The sequence below is a fragment of the Carcharhinus amblyrhynchos genome, chromosome 3, assembly GCF_965287045.1.
Source record: "Carcharhinus amblyrhynchos chromosome 3, sCarAmb.v2.hapA, whole genome shotgun sequence".
NCBI classification, from domain to species: domain Eukaryota; kingdom Metazoa; phylum Chordata; class Chondrichthyes; order Carcharhiniformes; family Carcharhinidae; genus Carcharhinus; species Carcharhinus amblyrhynchos.
In genome coordinates this window covers 92058367-92080146 of record NC_137326.1, presented here as the reverse complement: position 1 = coordinate 92080146, position 21780 = coordinate 92058367, and the positions used below count along the sequence as shown (strand labels likewise).

At 39.9% G+C, this 21780-nt stretch overlaps 1 protein-coding gene across 1 annotated transcript in view; it reads right to left on the bottom strand.

The window, feature by feature from the left end:
• LOC145340924 (uncharacterized) overlaps window positions 1-21780 on the bottom strand; it is an 88323-nt gene that overhangs the window by 5350 nt on the left and 61193 nt on the right. The window contains exons 5-7 of the mRNA XM_080185512.1: window positions 5951-6075; window positions 2174-2349; window positions 611-679 (exon numbers count right to left, since the gene is read on the bottom strand). Of these exons, the coding sequence (XP_080041638.1) occupies window positions 611-679; window positions 2174-2349; window positions 5951-6075 (370 nt within the window). The remainder of the gene's footprint in view (window positions 1-610; window positions 680-2173; window positions 2350-5950; window positions 6076-21780) is intronic.

Genomic DNA, 21780 nt, shown 5'->3' with positions numbered 1-21780 from the left:
TGCCAGTTAACAGTCTGTAAATCAATCCACCGAATCAATGTTGAACTGTGTGACCAGAAAGAGCTGGCTACAGTATTTCAATCACTGATATGGCTGCCAACATAAAAACACAGAACAAGCAGTCCAACAGGCGTGAGATGGTTTGATTATTGTGGGCATATATGTGTCCTGTGTGTGTGAGAGATGCATACTTACTGCTGGGGAAAACACAATTATTCATTAGACAGAACAGCAAATCAAAACGTTGATCTAATTGGGAAATATATCAACATGGAATGCAACATTTAACTCATTTTTAAAATCCAGTTTGAGATTATTCATTGAAAATGTCAACAAAATAGGAAAGGATGAAAGGTTCTCATTGTTAGTTGCTCTCTTAGTAAAGAATGTTTTCAGGTAATCTGACATTGAGAAGTACTCGGTGTAATTTAAGTTCCCCAGAAGGAAAAAGCAGTAAAACAGGAAAATAGAGTACAGGTTCGAACTGATCTTCTACAAATGAAAATGGGACACCAGTAAAATGGGGAAATAAGAACACTGGTCCAAAGTGTTTTTTCCTTCTGGGTCATATTTCATGGAGATTAGCATTAAGAAACTGAGGGAGAAATACCTGTGCCGTGCAATGAAAAACACATCTCTTGATTAATGAGCTCTTCGGTTTTCCTGCTGTTGAATCCTTCTAATCACAGAGAAAAGGTTGCAAATTTGGAGTTTACTAAGCAATGAGAGAATAGTAATTTGTTCTAAAAACAAATCAGAAAATAACAAAATAAACTTGTTCAGCCTACAATACCATTATTCCCACGAAATTCATTTCCAAACTCTGTGGCCTCGGTGCCTCCTTCTGCCACTGAATGTCCTAACCCACAGGCTACAATCAATAAGGATCATCCTCAACACCGGTTCTCCCCGGTCCAACATCCTCAACCCATGGGCTATGTTCTCAGCCCCGTACTATACTCCATATACACCTATGACTGTGTGGCCAAATTCCCCTCCAAATCAATTTTCAAGTTTGCTGCCGACACCAGTGGGTCAGATCTCAAACAATGATGAGACAGAGTACAGGAATGAGATAGAGAATCTGGTGAACTGGTGTGGCGACAAAAATCTCTCCCTCAATGTCAACAAAATGAAGGAGATTGTTATTGACTTCCGGAAGCGTAGAGGAGAACATGCCCCTGGCTACATCAATGGGGACAAAATAGAAAGAGTCGAGACCTTCAAGCTTTAGGTATTCAGATCACCAACAATCTGTCCTGGTCCCTCCATGCTGACACTATATTTAAGAAAGCTCACCAACACCTCTACTTTCTCAGAAGACCAAGGAAATTTGGAATGGCAGCTACAACTCTCACCAACTTTTACAGATGCACCATGGAAAGCATTCTTTCTGACTGAGTCACAGTTTGGTATGGCTCCTGCTCTGTCCAAGACTGCAAGAAACTGCAAAAAGTTGTGGGTGTAGCCCAGTCCATCACGCAAACCTGCCTCCCATCCATTGTCTCTGCCTACACCTCCCACAGCCTCAGCAAAGCAGCCAGCATAATTAAGGACCCCGCACACCCTGAACATTCTCTTTTACCCCTTCTTCCGTCAGGAAAAAGATACAAAAGTCTGAGGTCATGTATCAACTGACTCAAGAACAGCTTCTTCCCTGCTACTGTCAGACTTTTGAATGAACCTACCTTGCATTAAGTTGATTTTTCTCTACACCCTAGCTATGATCTTTCTCTAAACCCTAGCTATGACTGTAACACTACATTCTGCACTCATTCATTTCCTTCTCTACGATCAGTATGCTCTTTCTGTATAGCATGCAAGAAACAAAACTTTTCACTGTATGCTAATACACATGACAATAATAAATCAAATCAAATGCTTTGTGTTTTAATCTGAAAGCACAATGAATTACAATACTGTTTCTTCAAGATATTAATATCTTAGTAATTTATGTAAAATTTAAGGAATGATCAGAAATTCACGATAAAAGTTAAAACAAGTAACTTTGCTAAAACATAATTATGATTAAAAGAGAAAAATGCAAGGAGAAAGCACAATTAAAACATTTGGCCAATTGAGATGACTTAAAATCAAGATGTCAGATCAAGCGTTTCAAGAATAGCAGATAATTCAGAACAGTGATCTAACATTCTAATTTTAACAACAGTACCTCATTTGACATATGGATTTTATCATTTGCCTTTTTGGTTGAAAGCCTCCAAGGTACACTGACTTTGTTATTTAATCGGTCAAGCCCAGGAGCAGACGGGACGTTGCTTTCTCTTACATATGATGCTGAAGTGGTTTGCTTAAAACACACAATAGGTTCTTGCAGCAATGTAGAGACTGTGGGAATTATCACACATCAAACAACATTAAATTTTCTAAGCTTCGTGCAAATATTAAAATATGGCTGTTAACAATGTGATTGATTACATAAAAGATTGAGGGGAAGACCAACAATACAAAGCTTATTTTCTTGATCACTGGTTACTTGGATTGATTCAGTCGCCTTATAAAAATTTAGGTAACTCCTAATGTTTTAGCTCTAAGAAATTGTGAATTGACTTCATTTTCCAACTGTGAGCACTATGATTAATGAAGAGGCATTGTAACCATAAATAAATTTTCATGCAACTTACACAATCATGAAGAAGTTTGTCTCAAAAACTCAATATCAAGATACAGTGTTTGCTGCAAGGTTATGCTTATATCACTGCAAAACTGCACCTACTATAGAACAAACTGCTAGGTTTTTTTTAAACCCAAGGGAATTAATGAAATATTTCTATTGTTTATAATTTGTAACAACAATCAGGATTCTTAATACGGTAACATGATGGCAATAAAGTGTCCTGCGTTTGTAATGCTAATATAGTGTTTTTCAATACTTTCTAAACTATGGTTTAATGTTAATTTAGTAAAAGATATCACATAATAGATTTGTTTGCAATATTGAAGTCAATAGGATTAAAAGGGCAGTAACAGCATGATGTAGAAATGACTAAGAGGCAACAGAGAGTAAGACAGTTGTTTCTCAGACTGGAGGAAAGTATACAGTGGGGTCCCCCAGGTGTCAGTATTAGTACCACTGAACTTTTTGATGTACGTTAATGAATTGGACTTGGGTTTGCCGGGCAAAAAGGTCAAAATTTGTAGATGACATAAAATGTTGAGATGTTGTAAACAGTGTGGAGAACGGTGGCAGATTTCATTAGATTACAGACAGACTGATGAAATGGGCAGACATATAGTAAGTGCAATTTAATCCACATACTTGTATAATATTGCATTATGAAAGAAGAGTGGCAATATAAGCTACATGATTCAATTTTAAATGTTGTGCAGGAGCAGAGAGACCTAGAAATGTAAGTACAAAAATATATGGAGGTGGCAGGATAAATTGAAAAGCCTGGCAAACAAAAGCATACAGCTTCATTAACAAAGACATAGGTCCAGACTTTCATTCCTGAGTCAGGAGCAAAGAGTAGAGTGATTTCCCAGCTTGGCTAACCTAGAATTATCAAATTATACAGTGCAGAAGAGGCCCCTCAGCCCATTGAGTCTGCACCGACACATTAGAAAAACCTGAACTCTCACCTAATCCCAGCTGCCAGCACTTGGCCCATAGCCCTGAAAGTTATATGTCAAGCGCTCATCCAGATAATTTTTAAAGGATGTGAGGCAAGCCACCGCCACCATCCTCCCAGGTAGCACATTCCAGGCCATCACCGAACCTGACTTTTGGAAAAACTCCCAGGCACTACAGGTGGGATTTTTAGTTAGAGGAGTGAGCTGAAAAATGAGTCAGAGTGGCTGACTCTGGAATGAATCCACAAGTTGCCGAGTATGGAGGCATGTTGGGTGCAAGACCTGACTCTGCCCTTAAATAAATAAAGCACAGCAATGAAACAAAAAACATAACTCCAGACCTCACTCCTAACCACTTCTCTACACATTTCTTATGCCCAATCCATGCCAACCTATGCCTACCCACACTTCCTGTCCATCTTCATGGCCCTGCACTACAATTTAGTTACCTTCCACTCACTATCCATGGCATCTCACATCCCTAATGCCCCTCCACCCACCGCATTGCCCCTACACCCCAATGCAAACTTAACACCAATTCATGACAATGTATGACCCCCACCCCAGCACCCTTTGCCCTTACTTCTTCTTTGCCAACTCACCTACTATCAGTGGGTTGCTCCTTGACAGCTTTAATCCTTCCTGTATATAGTTTTTACAAATTTGATAGCTGGATAGCTATTTAACCTTTCCTTGGCAGCTGGACAGTTCCTCAACAGGGGAACATCTCCTGAATAACTGGACAACTCTTTTACAGCTTGACAGTTCCAATGCTTTTGTACATAAAAAGTGAACAATCATGTTCATGTTTGATAATTCCAACAGGTACCTTAATTCTCCCAAATAGTGACTTTCCTCTTCCAAATATGACCCAGAATGCTATCCAAAAGGATACTTCACCTCTCCAAAGGTTTACCCTGACTAATCATAGGAATGCACTAAGTTCAGGCCTTCTTTTTACCTGCTCTATTCTGTACACTCTGGATTCCACCCTCCCATTCATTCTAAATCTCACTTCCTTGGCAGCAGATGATAACTTAAATGGCCAGCTGCCCCCAGAAATCATGCATGTACAAACCCCCAGCCTGACTCCAGGCTTGTCCTCATGAAGATGGGAAATGCCAGGTTTGGGGGCAGGATTTAAATATTTCATCAATTTCCAGCATTTTCCTCACTACAAGAAGATTCTCTGATGTGGCAAAAATCCACGCTATAGAATTCAAAAGCAAGGAGGTTGTTCTAAACTTTAAACACTGGTTAAGTCCCACTGGAATACTGCGTCCAGTACTGAGCACCACACTTCAGGAAGAATGTCAAGACCTTCAACAGCATGTTCAGGAGATTTTGTGGTATGGTACCAGTGACGAGAGACTTAGTGGAGAGGCTAGAGAAGTCGAGATTCTTCTCTTTAGAGAAGTGAATGAGAGATTTCATAGAAATATTCAAAATTATGAAGGGTTTTGATAGAGTAAATAAAGAGTAGAAGGATCATTAACTTGAAGACACAGAACTAAAGTAATTAAAGTTTTATTCTGCAGCGAGTTACGACCTGGAATTGTAAGGAAGGGTGGCAGAAGTAGATTCAATAACTTTCATGACTTGAAGGGGGAAAAATTGCAGGGTTAATGAGGAAAGGGCAGAGGAATTAGGCTAATTAAATAAATGTTTCAAGAGCCAGAGGAGACAGGATGTGTCAAATGGTCTCCTTCTGCGCTGATTCCATGATCCTTAAAGAATAAAAATACTTTTACGATTTTAGTTATTTTTGAAAATACAATTTAATTAAATAACCATATTCTGAAGAGGTTGTATCATTGATCTGTAAGGTGTTGGACAAATCTCATAAAAAATACTGTGCATAGTTCTGTTTATTGAAATATACAAGGTAGGTTATGCCCCTGGAATAGTAAGAATGAGAGCAACAATGAAGATTTCAGGCATCACATTTTTTAAAAATTCATTATTATCTAATCAAATTTTAAAGATTAGAAGTTTGAAAACAAAAAAGATTACAACTGATTCAGCCAAATTTCTAGCGATGGTGGCCAAAACAAACGTCAAGGGCAAAAGTCAGAAATTGGGATCGAGAAGGTTAATCAAGTGAAACTTTTTCACCCAAGTATAATAGAGTTCTGTGGCAAGTAACCATGCTGGGAATTGGAGCAGACACGATGGATACATTTTTGGAGAGAGAATGAATTCAAAGGTGTAATGAGTGATTTGGTTCTTTGAAAAACAGACAGACTTGATTGGGACTACTGAGATTTCTCTGCTCACACAATTGATTCATAAATCATCTATCTATATTACAGACACAATAAATCCCTGGTTTAATATCATTGAAAGTACCATCTACCTGCTTGTGTGTGGATCTTTTTACTTGGCTCTTTTCCATGATCAGCCATAAAATGAATGTGTGGCTTGTTACGGCAGATGAATAGCCCATGTTTTTCCACAGCTTTAGAATCCAAGTAATTTGTTCTAAATGCAAATCAAAAAACAAGCAAATAGAATAACAGATGGTCTTGAAAAAACTCTGCATTAAATATATTATTAAATTATAGATAACACCAAAACTTGGAAGTATTGTGAGGACAATATGAAATTTGAAACTATTTTCATGTGTGAGGAGGATAGTGTTGAACTTCGAAAGGGCACAGACAGGTTGATGGAATGGGCAAACGAGTGGCAGATGAAACAATGCAGAAAAGCATGAAGTGATTCATTTTGATAGGAAGAATGCAAAGAGACAGTATGAAATAAAGGGTACAATCCTAAAGGAGCAGTATGTATCATCTAAAAGGTCCACTGCAGCAACTCACCAAGGGTCCTTTAACAGCACCTTCCAACTCATGACCTCTATGACCAAGAAGGACAAGGGCAGTACATGCATGGGAACACCACCAACTGCAAGACCCTCTCCATCCAATCTTGGAATCATATTACCCATCCTTCACTATTGCTGTATTAAAATACTGGAACCCACTTCCTAACAGCATGATGGGTGTATCCACATCGCATGGATTGCACCTTCTCAAGGGCAATAAATACTGTCCCAGCTAGCTGTCATAAGATGTTGTTTGGAGTTCAATAGGTCTCAGGGAGAGATTCTGAGTCTTGTATAGTTCAATTGTGAGTGTTTATTAACTACTAGTAACTATGTACACATATATAGTAAAAGGTCAAAGTTAGAAGCTGTTTCCGTGCTTGCCCCATCACATATCTCTGTCCAGTACAAGTCTACCCTTTAGACTAAAGTCATATGTTCTTTTACATCACAGCATGGGTGGTACTATACCCAGTCCCATGTTAACCCTCACTTTGCCAGACTCTTATACTACATCTTCCTCCAAGTCTTCATCTGACATACTTACTATTATAATACATAATTTTATATTACTTCTATCACCGCTTTTCCCTGCCACTCAAGTCTCTGTGCTTACAGGTTCAGGTGATTTGGAGGCATTATAACTATTCCAGGCATAACAGTTGGAGGAGTGGTAGACTCTGTTATTCTGGGCACCTTAATGTATAGGAGGTTGTTTTAAATATGGTTGTTCTGGTATTTGGTTAGTTGATCTAATTCCTTTCTTTTGCGCTGACTGCTTTTTCTCAACTCTCCACCTGGCTTTATTGAAAGTTATTTGTTTATCCCATTTCTTATGGGAAGAACAAACTCATAGCTAATCCACAGTGTTCATTCTGTTCTTCTTTCTATATGCGGTTCACTGCGCTGCAAGTTGGAATGGATCATTCTCTTCTTATTGGGTGGGTGTAATGTACGAACAGGCTCACCTCGCAGTTTAGCTTTCTGTGCAATGATGTGCTGTGGTCAGATGGTGTCTACTTCTCCATTCCAGCATCATCTGGCTAATGGTTTTACTGGCCAGAAGTTGCAGTGTCTTTGCTGTGGTGTCTTGAGGATCTCACCAACAGGTGTCAGAGCCAGAGATTGGCACTCTTCTTGCTGCTGGTTCATCTCTTGGCTGCCTTCCACTTGAGGTGGGGTGATAACCATCTGAGTCATTGCCTGGTCTGGCCAGCAAGGAGCTTCTGGCATCTGCAATGAAATTGGATAAACCAGCTCTGCAAAGAGTGAAGACAATTCTGATCTGAAGTCCCTGCGAGAATATCTTTTCTGTTGGGGCTCTTGGAAACTTGCAGTTCGATGTAATTGATGAGAGAGATTGTTTTGACATCTCCTGCCGTTTTAAGAAGCTTCAGCACAAAGGCAACTCTGCTCAGAGCAGAAAAAGACTGCTAATGGATGATGTACATGACTTCAAAGATTTGTTTGCCACCATATTTAATCACTCTAGAATCATGCTTCTTGGCAGATGTTAGATTCCTCCGAGCCCACAGAGTGGCATGTCTGTCATTTGTAGCCAAATGTTTCAGCTACGGTTCCTTGTCTGAGAGGACTGTAACACTGACTCTTTGGTCAGTTTAAAGTTTGAGATTACCATTAATCAAAATGTCCATGTTCCAGAATGAAACATGATTATGTTTCCACTTGGTGTGGTACCTTGACCTCATGAATCATCTGTGCATCTGGTTGTGTTAGCTTTATGTAGCTTTCCAAACTGTCTTAAGTCCTTTCTAAATTTCAAATACCACTGTCTAGCTCTTATAACATTGGCCATTAGATAAAGCAGTGTGTTAATCTGATCAGCTTCTGTCCTTTGTATCAACCTGTAGTAATCACATGTCTAAAGTGATTAGGCTTTAGAAAGACCTTCTCCAACATCTCTAATTTTGTTACTAGTCTGTGTCTTGGATGAGTCCAAATTAGTTTAATATGGTAGATGCTTGATCCATGGTTATATAAAACTAAAGGTGTATATAGTTTAAATGCTGTTAAGAAATACAAGGATGGTGCTGCCGTACCCTTCTTCTCAATGAGATTTCCCATGTTTGTTGGTTTTGGTGGACTCTCACAGTAATAGTGTCTGCAATTTCAATGTTTTAACATCTTCAGCAGTGACTCAATGGAATTATGTTTCTGAGTCTTCCCCAGAGCATCTAAGTATTTTTGTGTCATGAAACTGTTGATTCCCAATTTTTACTGGGTCTTTTAACTGACAATTATTTGTTTATTTTTTTTGTATCTAAGTGAGCTTGGTCACCACGTGGCTAGGCACTGACTCGGGACCCGGGCTGTCGGTGGTGCATCTTAAAATGGCCACTCTGACTGTTGGTAACTTAAAAGCTTTTTTTAAACTTGTTCTGGCCAACAATGTAAGTATTTTTAGCATACCTCTACTATGTGTTCTGACCTTACACTCTTTGGCTACTGAAACTGGATTCCAAGGATTCTTTTGTTGCGGTGTGGAAGTTTATTTCTGCCTTCTGTTTTCAATCTTGTTTTGGAGGTGTTCTCTGGTGATCTTTTCTCATAACACCAGGTTAAAGTCCAACAGGTACTGTGTCCTGTGTTTGTTGTTTGGTGGACAGAGTACCCTTCGTCATCCAGTACTTCCCCGGAGTGGAGAAGCTACAATATCTTCTCCAGAGCCTTCAACATGTCATCAATAAAGATAAATATCTTGCCAAGGCCATCCAACACCCCAATTCTTGCCTTCAAACAACTGCACAACCTCAAACAGACCATTGTCCATTGCAAACTACCCAGCCTTCAGGAGAACAGCGACCACAACACCACACAATGCCATAATCTCATGTGAGAACCATCCATCAGGTACATGATACATACTCTTGCAATTTGGCCAACGTTGTCTACCTGACACACTGCAAGAAAGGATGTCCCAAGGCATGGTACATTGGAGAGACCATGCAGACGCTATGACAACGGATGAATGAACAACGCTCGACAATCACCAGGCAGGAGTGTTCTCTCCCTGTTGGGGAACACTTCAGCAGTCACGGGCATTCAGCCACTGATCTTTGGGTGAGCATTCTCCAAGGCAGCCTTCACGACACACAATGCAGAATCACTGAGCAAAAACTGATAGCCAAGTTCCACACACATGAGGACAGCCTCAACTGGGATCTTGGGTTCATGTCACACTATCTGTAACCCCCACGACTTGCCTGGGCTTGCAAAATCTCACTAATGGTCCCGGCTGGAGACAGTACACATCTCTTTAACCTGTGCTTAACCTTCTCTCCGCTTACATTGTCTGTATCTTTAAGACTTAGATACCTCTAAAGACTCGCATTCAAACCATTATTTTGTAAATTGAGTATGTGTCTTTATATGCCCTGTTTGTGAACAGAACTCCCATTCACCTGGTGAAGGAGCAGCGCTCTGAAAGCTTGTAGCTTGTGCTACCAAATAAATCTGTTAGACTTTAACCTGGTGTTGTGAGACTTCTTACTGTGCTTACCCCAGCCCAACGCCGGCATCGCCACATTACAATCTTCTTCTCCGTCTTTGCTTTTGGTATGCTTTGTCAGGTTAGAATGTCGTTTTTTCCAATTTTCTAGGTTTTAAGTTTCTCCTTTAGCTTCTGTAAAGTTCTGGGTTGTTCAAATAGCCACCACCACATTGTTAAGATTTGTGTAGCTCAGTAGGTTTCAGGAAGAGATTCTGAGTCTTGCATAGCTGAACATTAAGTGTTTATTAATGACTCAATGATGTACACATATACAGCATAAGGTCAAAAGTAGGACTGGTCTCCATGCTTGCCTGTATACACATCTCTATGTAGTACAAGATTGCCTTCTAGCCTTGGGTCATGTGTTTCTGTACATCACAGTGTGGGCAATACTGTACCCAGCTGCACATTAACTCTTTTTATGCCAGGTGCATATATTACACAGACAACACACATATCTTGTGAAGGAATTTTTTAAAATGGAAAAAAGGTTTAGAGGAAATTTGATAGAGATGTTCAAAATCATGAGAGGTGTGAGCAGAGTAGATGCTGAGAAATTGTTTCCATTGGTGGAAGGATCAAAAACCAAAGGACACAAATTTAAGATAATTGACAAAGGGAACAATGAGGTCATGAGGAGATTTATTTTACACAGCAAGTAGCGAGGATCTGACACGCTGTGCTTGAGACTGTAGTGGAGGCAGATTCAATTGAGGCATTATTATCTGGAAAGGAAAAATTGTGCATGGCTACAGGGATAATGCAGGGGAATGATGTGAGGTCCAGTACTCCTGCAGAGGGCCAGCACAGTCACAACAAACTGAGTGGCCAACTTCTGTACTGCATCTATTTTACGATTTTAATAACAATTGCATGGTACACAGATAAAGGGTTGAAACTGAACAAGGAATTCCTTAAGCTCAACCAAACTTGTGTTTGTACACAGCAGTTAATTCCAACATCTTATTACACATAAGGTGGGGGCGGTGTTGGAGATTTTCCTCCAAAAATTCACAAAGTGTCCAACAGGCAGGAAACAAACCAGGAGGTTTTCCCACCCGTTTTTTGGTGAGCCGAGTCCATCAGGAGATTCAAGCAAACTGGTGGGGGGTGGAGGGGGGGAGGGGGGGGGCGGTGGTGGAGAGCTTAAATCTGCCAGAGAGGGCAGCAGCATAGTGCTCAGGAGGCCATTGGGCATGCACCAATCTCCTAGTATATTGGGAGATCGGTTTACGTCTTCCCCACCAGCAATACCCCCCCTCCCCCAGGTGGCATCCTGATCACCGGCCCCAATACCCCACCCCAGATCACTGGCCCTGACCACCCCCAATTGCCAGCCTACTTATCACCAGTCCAATCCATGATCACCATCTCCACCCCCTGAAGTAGAGACCTCTGTTCCCTCCTCTCCCAACACCCCCCACCCCTCCACCTGGCTCCAAGCCCATCTGCCCTGCCCACTAAGATCCCAGCCCACTGGCACTGCCAGTAGGCAGTCCAGGGTGCCAGGCTGACACTGCCAGAGTCCCAGTCTGGCAGTGTCAGTTGGCACTGCCCAAGGGGCACTGCCCCTCGTTCCTGACCTCTCAGAGGCGGCCTCAATGCCCCCCAGTCCTACCAGCAAGGCCATCACGTCCCATCCCATTGTTGGGACCAGCTGTGATCCCTGCTGGTGGTGGGAACCTTCGCCGGCAAGATTGGAAATCCAAGCGAGCCCGGACAACAGCATCTGGTGCTCGCTAAAGACATTTAAATTAGGTTTTTGAATATTCAAATCAGCATGCGCTATTCCTCAGTAAGTGCTGATTACTTCAGAAAACTGACCCGGGAGAATTGTGACCTACTGGAGACCGGGTGAGCATCAGGACTATTGGGGCCCGCTTAAATTTCCCACCCATATGCTGCTCAAGCAGCATAGCAGGGTGGGAAAATCACACTCATTGTCTTAACCTGTGTGGTAAACATTTACTTTAAAGATGTCTCCCTCATCAAAATTAACGCTGTGTCTTATTTCAGACATTTGGGGCCATTTTAAATTCTTATGATACACTACCACATTAATATCACCATTTTTTTTGTGAGCAAGTGCTGTTTCTGCATGTAGTATACTGTATTCAATTTTAATTGATACAGAACCATACAGTGCAGAAAGAGGCCCTTTGGCCCATCATGTCTGTACCAACAACAATCCCTCCCAGGCCCTACCCCTATATCCCTAAATATTTTACCCACTAATCCCTCTAACCTAAGCACTCAGGACACTAAGGGGCAATTTTAGCATAGCCAATCAACCTAACCCGCATATCTTTGGACTGTGGGAGGAAACCGGAACACCCGGAGGAAACCCACGCAGACATGAGGAGAATGTGCAAACTCCACACAGACAGTGACCCAAGCCGGGAATCGAACTCAGGTCCCTGGAGCTGTGAAGCAGCAGTGCTAACCACTGTGCTACCATGCCGCCCATATATACCCTCATACAAAGCATTTCTACCGAGATCATTTTCCCTCATTCAATTGATGAACGAATATAAGCAGGCAATCTGCCTAGAATAAAAAATGTTCCAAGTCAGTTTCCTGAACTAATTGTGCATGTGTTTTCTTCACACTCATACTTGGGTTATGGACATTGCTGGCAAAGCCAGTATTTATTGACCAAAAATTGGAATCAAAAGGGTGGGTCTTCACCTTGAATGACTTCGTTACATGGAGTAAAGTTATTCCCACACTACTGGACAGAGAATTCAGGATTTTGACTCTGTGTCGATAAAGGAATGACAATATATCTCCTGATTGGAATGGCGTTCGGCTTCAAGGGGAATGTGGGGTTGGTCGTGTTCCTTTGTACCTGCTGTGTTTAGCCTCCTTGTTGGTGAACCCAGTGGCTTTGGGAGGCATTGCTGAAAAAGCCTTGATAAATTATTACAGTGCCTCATTTAAATAGCGCAGCTTGAAGTCACAGTGTGCCAATATTGCACTGAGTTGATTCGTGAATGAAGTGAAGTTAAGGACATAAAATAGACTGACATTGAAAAAAGAGTATGCAGTTGCTTTGAGACAAATCATGTGGATATGAACTATTGAACAAATAAATACACTGCTGTTGTATATATAACATGCATTTGCACCATTATTGCACAGGTGGCATGATTCTACTATTCTTGGACAAATCATATTAAAATATAGAGTTACTGTGCAAATTATGTTATTCTGTATTACTGTTATGTAAATCATGTGACACTGTCACTTATGAGTATAAATACACACTGTAATGGAAAACACAAGCACATCATTTGAATTTATGCCTTTAAAACTTATGTATGCTTTGACTACATTGACCTCGGTCTTATCATGTATCTTGGGTGCTGTACATCCTGACAAGTGGAAGTGCCAATTAAAGCATACAGATATATAATGTTATGTAATGAATCAAAACACAGCATTAGAGATACTAGGTGATTAAGCAAAAAAAGTAGACTACCAAGAGTTATGTGATAACTTAGATCAGATTCTTCAATGAGATAATCATTATTTAAGGCACCAATACCTATTTTACATAGCAGTATTTTTCAAATCCATGGATTATTACAGTATAAACACTGTGTTGTTCTGAATGCAGATTGTAAAAGCTGTTTTCTATGTAAATATGCAACTAGAACGCAGAGGATTTTTCCTACTGTCACAGCTAAAATTACATTTCTTTCAAAATACTTTCTTCCCCCTTTTCAGATTTCCCTTATCCAAAATCAAATACAACTGTGACTTAGAGGATGAGCAAGTTTCCAGTGCACTATTAACGTTGCTCTGTAACAATTGTAAGGGAACATTGATAAGTGGGTCTGACTGACTCACCCACCCTCCAGCATACCAAGAAAATGCCCCATCAGAGAATTTGTCAATGTGTGTTTAGCATTTCATGGCTCTCGGAACCAATGACAATATACATATTAAGTAAATATGTGTCAAACTACAAGCACTGTTGGAATCGAATTCTCTAATTGAAAAACTATTATTTTGTTAACATGCAGATAGTCTGTGATGCCAATATCACTTCCCAGGAGGTTTTTATTCTGGCTAATTATCCGCTTCAGGGACTCTATGATATACAACAGCTTGCAGCACTGGCTAGTTGATATATAGCTTTGTTTCATTTCATCAGTCTGAGTGTAGTCAAACCACTTACCTTTCCACACAGCTTCTTAGTAAAATTGATGAGGTTGAAAACAAAGGTGAAGGGATACTATCAATGTTGAAAAAAAAATAGTTTATCAGTAACTAGCAATTTGTTGATGCCAAGCTTCAGTTTTAAACCCTTGAAAGTTGCTGCTGAAAGAAGAGATTGAAGGGACCAACAGGTTTCACAGAAGTGAGGCGCTGAAGAGGAACAATTTAGAATATGAAACAAAAATAAATCTTCATTTCCCTACAATAGAGATGTCAGGAGCAACAGCATACAATACATATAATTGGGACTTGGAGGAACAGAATAAATATCAGAGGGATAGTGATGCAAATAGTAATTATAAATGAGAAAGAATAAAGATTGTGACATTGAGGGCAAGAGGTGAAAAGGGCATTTTTCATATCAGCTGATAAGTTTCTTCTAGTGCATGATTTGACCAAGGTGTTACGAAAGCCATTCCAGAAATTGAAGCAATATTCCAATCTTGTTCTTATTTGGCCTTTAAGAGGAATGAAAAGTTGTTGGGGCACTCTTGAGGAAAGAGAATTTGGGGTGAAAGAAAAATAAAAACTTTGGGGCTTAACTTCAGTCAAGGGGATGTGAGAGAGTCTAATTTAAGATCAGAGGGAATTCTTAGATAGTCCCTTGGAGTTGAGGATGATTTGCTTCCTCACTAAAAATAAGTTCTCAGGTGACTGAGGAATCCAATGCATGACCTACAGTCTCTGTCACAGATGGGACAGATGGTAGTTGGAGGAGTGAGTGGGTGGAGTGTTCTGGCTGCCATGTGTCCTTTCACTGTCAGTACTTGGTTTAAGTAATGAAACCCAAGGTGTTTGTCTCCTTCGGAGATACTCTTTCTCCACTAGGCAAGGTACGATATAAAGCTATGATATAAAGCCACTGGTCAGTGACCTCAATACTAATCTCAATGGCAACTGCCCCAGGCTGAACAGTACAATCAGGCTTCATGCATCATCATTGGTGAATGTCTAGTGACCGCTGGTGTTCTGCAACAGCAATGGGCTCAACAGTGAGAATATATTCTTCAAAAACACTCCAAAAATGCATGGGGATCTCCACATGGTAACACCCTGAATACGACTGATGATCTACACATCAGCAACAGATGGAAGACATTCAAGAGGACCAATGTGCCAAGCTACTAATGTAAGTCTCTGATCACCATCTTGTGGTAGGTAAAATCTACATGAGGCTGAAGAACGCAACAACCACAAAGTCCCAAAGGCATGTTGGACAGATTCCAGCTGGCCCTCTCCAAAACATTCAAAGCACTAATGAAGTCAGGCAACAATGAAGATCAGCGGAAAATCACCAGTTCAGAAGCCACCATCGGACAGAAGAGAGGAACCAACAAAGAACAATTGACCATTGATCGGTGACAGAAAACTGGTGAAGTGCAAGAGGGATCTGGAAAAGAACACTGAATGAAAAGGAGAAGACAATGGGAAGCAGAGAAGACTGGATAAAGACATGGAGCAGAGCTGCAGAATGGATAGTTAAAATATAGGAAAGCAGAAGAAACAGCAAATTGAAATGACTCCAAGATGCTGTACAGAAACTGGTATTAAACATGTAAATATCCATTTATCAAATTAGGCAGCAATAGACATGATGATGATGATGATGATGATGATGATGATGATGATTCACGACTGTGAATCACTATTCCCTTCCAAATCCTCTCCCTCTCCAGAAACAACTTCTCAGCTCTTAAATACAAGCTTCAATGAGCATCACCTGCTTTCAATTCACTCTGAAGCTAGTCCTGGTTTCCTTCTAAAATGACCTGCATTTCTATCATTGACAACATCACTATAAAAGAAGGATAAGAATAGCGAGACACGATTGATGGATGAGGAGCAGTGGTGAGGTTTAAAACACTTTTGGGAGATCCTCAACCAACCCAACCCCAGCTTCCTGTTCAAATTCAATGATGGCATCACACTCATGAGCTGAATGTCAGCCTGGGAGAAATTGCCAGATCAGGGGTCCAAAGAGCTATCAAGTGCCTGAAGAACAACAATGCACCGGAAATAAACGAGATATCACAAGAGTTATTGAAACATAACAAGAATGCCATTACAACAGAGCTCATGGACCTTTTCAAGAAGATCTGCACCACAGAGGATGTTCCAAATGACTGGCAGTTGAGGAGTATTCATCAAGCTGCCAAAGAAAGTAAACCTCAGCGACTGCAACAACCAGAGGGGAAACATTGCTGTCAGTAAGGCCTTGAGTGTTGCTCAACAGATTGAAAGCAGGAGCAAACAGTACTTTCATGAAGAACAGGTAGTTTAAGAGGTAGCTGATGGTGTAGTGAGCATATCCTAGAACAGAGCCCAAAGTATTAGAAGCCACATGTTATCAACTTCACTGAGTTCAAGAAGGCTTTCAATAGCATGCATTAGCAGTCACTCTAGTACATCACATTCCAGTGTGGTACATTAACATCTCCAAAGCCATGACTCCAGCTGTTGCTGCCAAGACCACCACAGGCTCCTTCAACTTCATCACAGGAATACAGCAAGCCTGCAAACTCTCCCCATTCCTTTTTCTCTTGGTTAGCAATTTCATTGTGAGGAACGTGATGGTGGCTGCAGACTCTGGCATTCTGTGGTAAAATCATTGTTTGATGGATCTGGATTCACAGGCAATATCACTCTGCTCACTGAAGAATCATGCGCACTCTGATGCCTGACCAAGTCTTCAACAGCAGTGCTAAAGTTGATCTCTGCGTTAGTTGCAAGAGGAACAAGATAGTGATGCAATCAAGATGATGGTGTCAACAAGGCCCTCTCATCACCATTGTGCAACAGAACTCTGAGGACATTAATTTTAGATCAGTAGCAACATCTCCAGGGAGGGTGATTGACATCCACATAGGAATCAGCAAAGCAGCACTGGTCCTCCAATGACTCCACATGATCTGGACATCCAACACCAACAACACAGCCATGAAGCTGCCACTCTACTTGTCCATGCTAGTACCAACTGCAATCTATGCCAGCAAAACATAGAACAGAACATCAACAACATCATGTACATTGGACATTTTTCACCAGAAGATCCTGCACATCACATGGAGAGACAACATTATCAAAGAAGTACTGCAGAAAGCTTGTCAGAAGCACCTGTGGGACATTGTCATGAAAAGATGAGTTGATGGACATGTATTTTGCCTCCTAGACATCAGATCGGCAGTAGAATGGACACTGCCAAATGAAAAAGACAACAGAGCTAGCCAAAGAAGGCCTGATGGAGTACATTTAAGGAGGACCTTTAATAGTGGGACACCATCTGAGTTGGAATGAAAAATATTGCAATGGATTGATGCTGGTGGCAGAGTCTGGCTGCACATTGACCTTCGCAGGTATGGAAGAATTAAGTTCAAGTGAAAATCCTCTAGTGTTCCAGTTACAATCATTACACTGCCCTATCCCTTCGCTATCTTCCAAGGCTCTTCTGTACCACTTACAATTTGGTAATCAATATTTGGTAATCACAGATTACTGCGACAGAGTATTGTATATTCTCGGTATGATGTGCTCTAACATGAAATCCTGTAATTTAATAAAGCAGTTCTACATTTAATTTGCTTTGTTGATTGGTGTTCCACAGTGTTCTAACATGTAAGTGCTCAGTCTAACAAACCAAGACACCTTCACATATGCAGAATGCGCACAACTACATGCCCAGCTTAGCATGATTAAATGGGACCCTAAATATTTTACATTATTCAATGGATCGGTGATTGCTTAATGTTTTTAACTGACCAACCTAATGATCTAAATGCACATTGACGTATTGGTATTTTCCAATACTAGCAAGAGATGAAATAACTGGCCAATGAGTAAAGGGATAGGGTTTGTAAGATAAGTGGGGAAGGGGATAGGAAGGGCAAGATAAATGGGTAAGGGGTCAGGATGGGTAAGGGGAAGGGTGGCATTTTTGTGGAGTGGTGAGGTGGGTTGGATCGGTGGCAGTCAGTGTTGTCAAGTGCTGAGGCCAGGTCAGCTTGGGTCAAGTGAGTCAGGGGTCAGGGAAACTAGATGGGGGGAGGACCCAGTTGTAGAATCACCCAGGAGTTAAGATAGATTATTTTTTCTGTCCGACCTTTCCTAGGTACCAATCCAGGTCAGGAAGTCAGAACTATTCAAAATCTTTGACTCTAACTCAGGGTTGAGATATTTTCGGAGGGTCCCAGGAGCTAGGGAATTGCTGTTCAGCAGTTTATACTTCCTAGGCAATTCCCACAAGGTCATTGCTGTTGGGTCTTCCAAGGGATCTAATGGTGCACCTTGGGAACTGCATCCAGTCTCCAACTATCCAGAGATTAAAAGATCTGGGACCATATATCCTCCTTTTTTTTTGTACTTTTCTCACACACACAAAATTACTTCCATTCATCTGTTCCACACAATGACATACTCACAATTTTATAACTTTATCATCCTATCAATGCCAGACATAAGTAATAATGGAGGGGACTTGCTTCTCAGTCACTCTGTTTCATTTTGGACATTTCATTTAAAATAGTTAAAATCAGTGCAAAAGATCACGGAATATTAATTGAAAATTGCATTTACAGCAACTCCAGTTTCTGCGATCTTTTGTGCTAACTTTAAAAAGTGTGCTCTAAGCTGATCCCTCCAAAAACTGACCATGTTCCCAGATTAAGTTAATCACCATTGTGCATTCATGCTAAGTGCACTCAAGATGCACTTAACATTAATCTCCTTTTGACATAGAGACACTAATTGGTGTATTATAAAACTTTTCAAATATATGTTTTTTTTAATTGTCTAAGAAACTGACTACTGTAAAACAATATATCTAGCAAGTGGTTCTGTATAGATTTTAAAATCACTTTCAATTATTTAAAGTTGTGTTACTCACAGGTGGTGAATTGGATGGGCTTTAAGCCCATTTTCTGCTGCATTAATCAAACTCTGACAAGTTACCAGTCAAAAATAGCAAAATATTCTTATTTTTACAGGAATTTTTAAAAAGCTGTATTCTAAACTGCTGGCTGTAATTGTAATGATGTGTGGCAGCTTTTATATTCAACAATATGAAAATGGGTTTGAGCAGAAACTTGAGAAAAATAACTATTTCCCAAAACTAGCTCAAGCTGGGCTCAATTTACACTCAAGTCACTGATTGCGTCCAAAGCAGAAACTCTCCAACATAAGTATTCATTAAATTATGCATGGTAATTTAGCTGCTTATAATAATGATATCAGCAATAAAATGCAAGGTGAGTATTTAGCTGTCAGTCCTTTTTTAGCCTTGCGAAAATGGAACTAAAATATTTAGTTATGCAACTGCATTTATATATTTATTTTTACAGCAAGACATTAATATTATGAGTATAGTGAGTGAATGGTGGAGATGGGAGCCTTTAAAATTCTAGGTAAGTAAAGATTTCCAAAAGTCTGCCTTTGTTGTACTTTTCAAGCAAACAATTCTTTAAAAAATCGTTTATCAGTAAGCCAATAGTAAGATTATTTTAAATAGAATGAATTGTTTATCTTTTCTTTTTGTGTTCAAAACTGTATTTTCCTATTAGCTGACATGAAAAAATACAGGGCCAAACTTTCTTCAGTATCCATGATCTTACCACTGCAGAAATTCTACATCACAAGAAAAAATCTACAGAGACACAGCACCAAATTACAGTAATTTGACTGCAGGCTACTGCTTTTTGATATTTCAAATATTGTTAGCATTGCTAAACAGAAAAAAAATGAGATCTTGATTAATTTGTTAAATGGTTCCATGAGCGTAAGCTGTCTATTTTTAACTGGAACTCAGGCATATATTCCCTTTACTTCAGTTTTTATCAATAAATGTGGCATAATTTTCATTTTTTGGAAGCATAATCAGTTTGATGAAATGATAAGTTATGCGATATGATAGAATTTACATTACTTTTTCAAATATTAGAATGTTTTTATCTTGTGACTATCCTCAGCTGCATCACCCATTTGCTATAACCCAGTTTTGAAATATTCTGCTCAAAACAGTTTGGAATATTCCAGATATCCAGGCTCACCGCAGCATAGAGCTCCAGGCTGCAGATGTAAACAGATAACATGTATTGAATGACAGAGTATCTGGACTACTAAATTAGCAAAGGTCAGTAAAACACTTCGCGATATGAAATCAATGTGAAATATCACTTGCACGAAGGAGGATTGGACAAATTTACATTGTATGAGACAGTGTTGAAAAATATAAACCATCACCAAAGAGCCACTCATCTAAAAGGTTCTTCCATAAAAGGATTTCTAAATGCCCAATTTAACGCTTATCAGAATAAAGAATCTTAGATAGCCTGTTATCAACAATGCTGAAGTTGAACTATCATCTGGGGCTATTTCTTTTCCAACTGTAAATAACTGCCAGAGTTTTGAGCACCTTTAAATAGAAACTGGTGACAGCAGTGTCAATATTTTTATCTTTCCCCTTCACAATTAATGCTCAGATGATGCTACAAATGATGCCTTGAAATAAGAACACTTTTCTCCCCCTATTCCTCCGATTAGTTGAATACTATGAGATGTGTAAGAATGGAGAAGTTGAACTTAAGTAATTGTTCACTTTAAAAGATTGCTCTCATCAATCCTTAGGTTTTGCCTTTAATAGGTACTGTGTGCTCTAAGATAGGTCAATACCCATATTTATTTACCAAATCAATGGTTCCACATCACTGATGGCATTTGGTGAACACTCCAATTGTTAAAATAGTTTGGAACTGGATGAGCTCAGTAAGGATGGCTTTTATTACATGGAAGAAAATTCTGAAGGGCATGCATTTGCACTTCTCAATCACATGCACATAATACAAACAAAATACTCACAAACATATTATTTTTAGCATAATGGATATGGCACATTTCCATTTCCCATCTCATATGTAATTATAGAAGAAAGTTTCATATGTGACCCAGAGTAGTTCTTTTAACAGGTGCCAATGCATCAGACTGAATAACAGATTCCACTCTGCCATTTTACTGGTGGGTGCATCAATAGGTTATAAAAACTCCATTAAAATAGCTTGTGGAAGGAGCAATGTTCAAGCACATCAAGAGTTAACTTGATAATACTGCTGAAGGCAATATTGACCATAATATCTACAATATATCACGTCACTGAATTTCCATAGCCCATGGCCATTCAACCACCACATTTGCTGGTTCAATAGCTGGCAACATTCAAAAAAGATGTATATGGTAAATTCCAATCAGCAATCAGGAAGATATTGCTTTAAATTTGTGCATTTTTAAAGCTTCCACGACAATAGAACAGCAATCCAATGAAATAACAACTTCATATTATATACATGGAATAATAGAAGTCTGGCAGTAATTTACCAGGTAATAATTCAACTGAATGATTCAGATAACATTTTAAACCATAAGCGGAATAAGAACATAAGAACATAACAAATAGGAGCAGGAGTAGGCCATCTAGCCCTTCGAGCCTGCCCCGCCATTCAATAAGATCATGGCTGATCTGTCGTGGCTCAGTTCCACATTCCCGCCCTCTCCCCATGACCATTAATCCCCTCGCTTATCAAAAACCCATCAACCCGCGTCTTAAAAATATTTAGCGAGGCAGCCTCCACCACTTCAACGG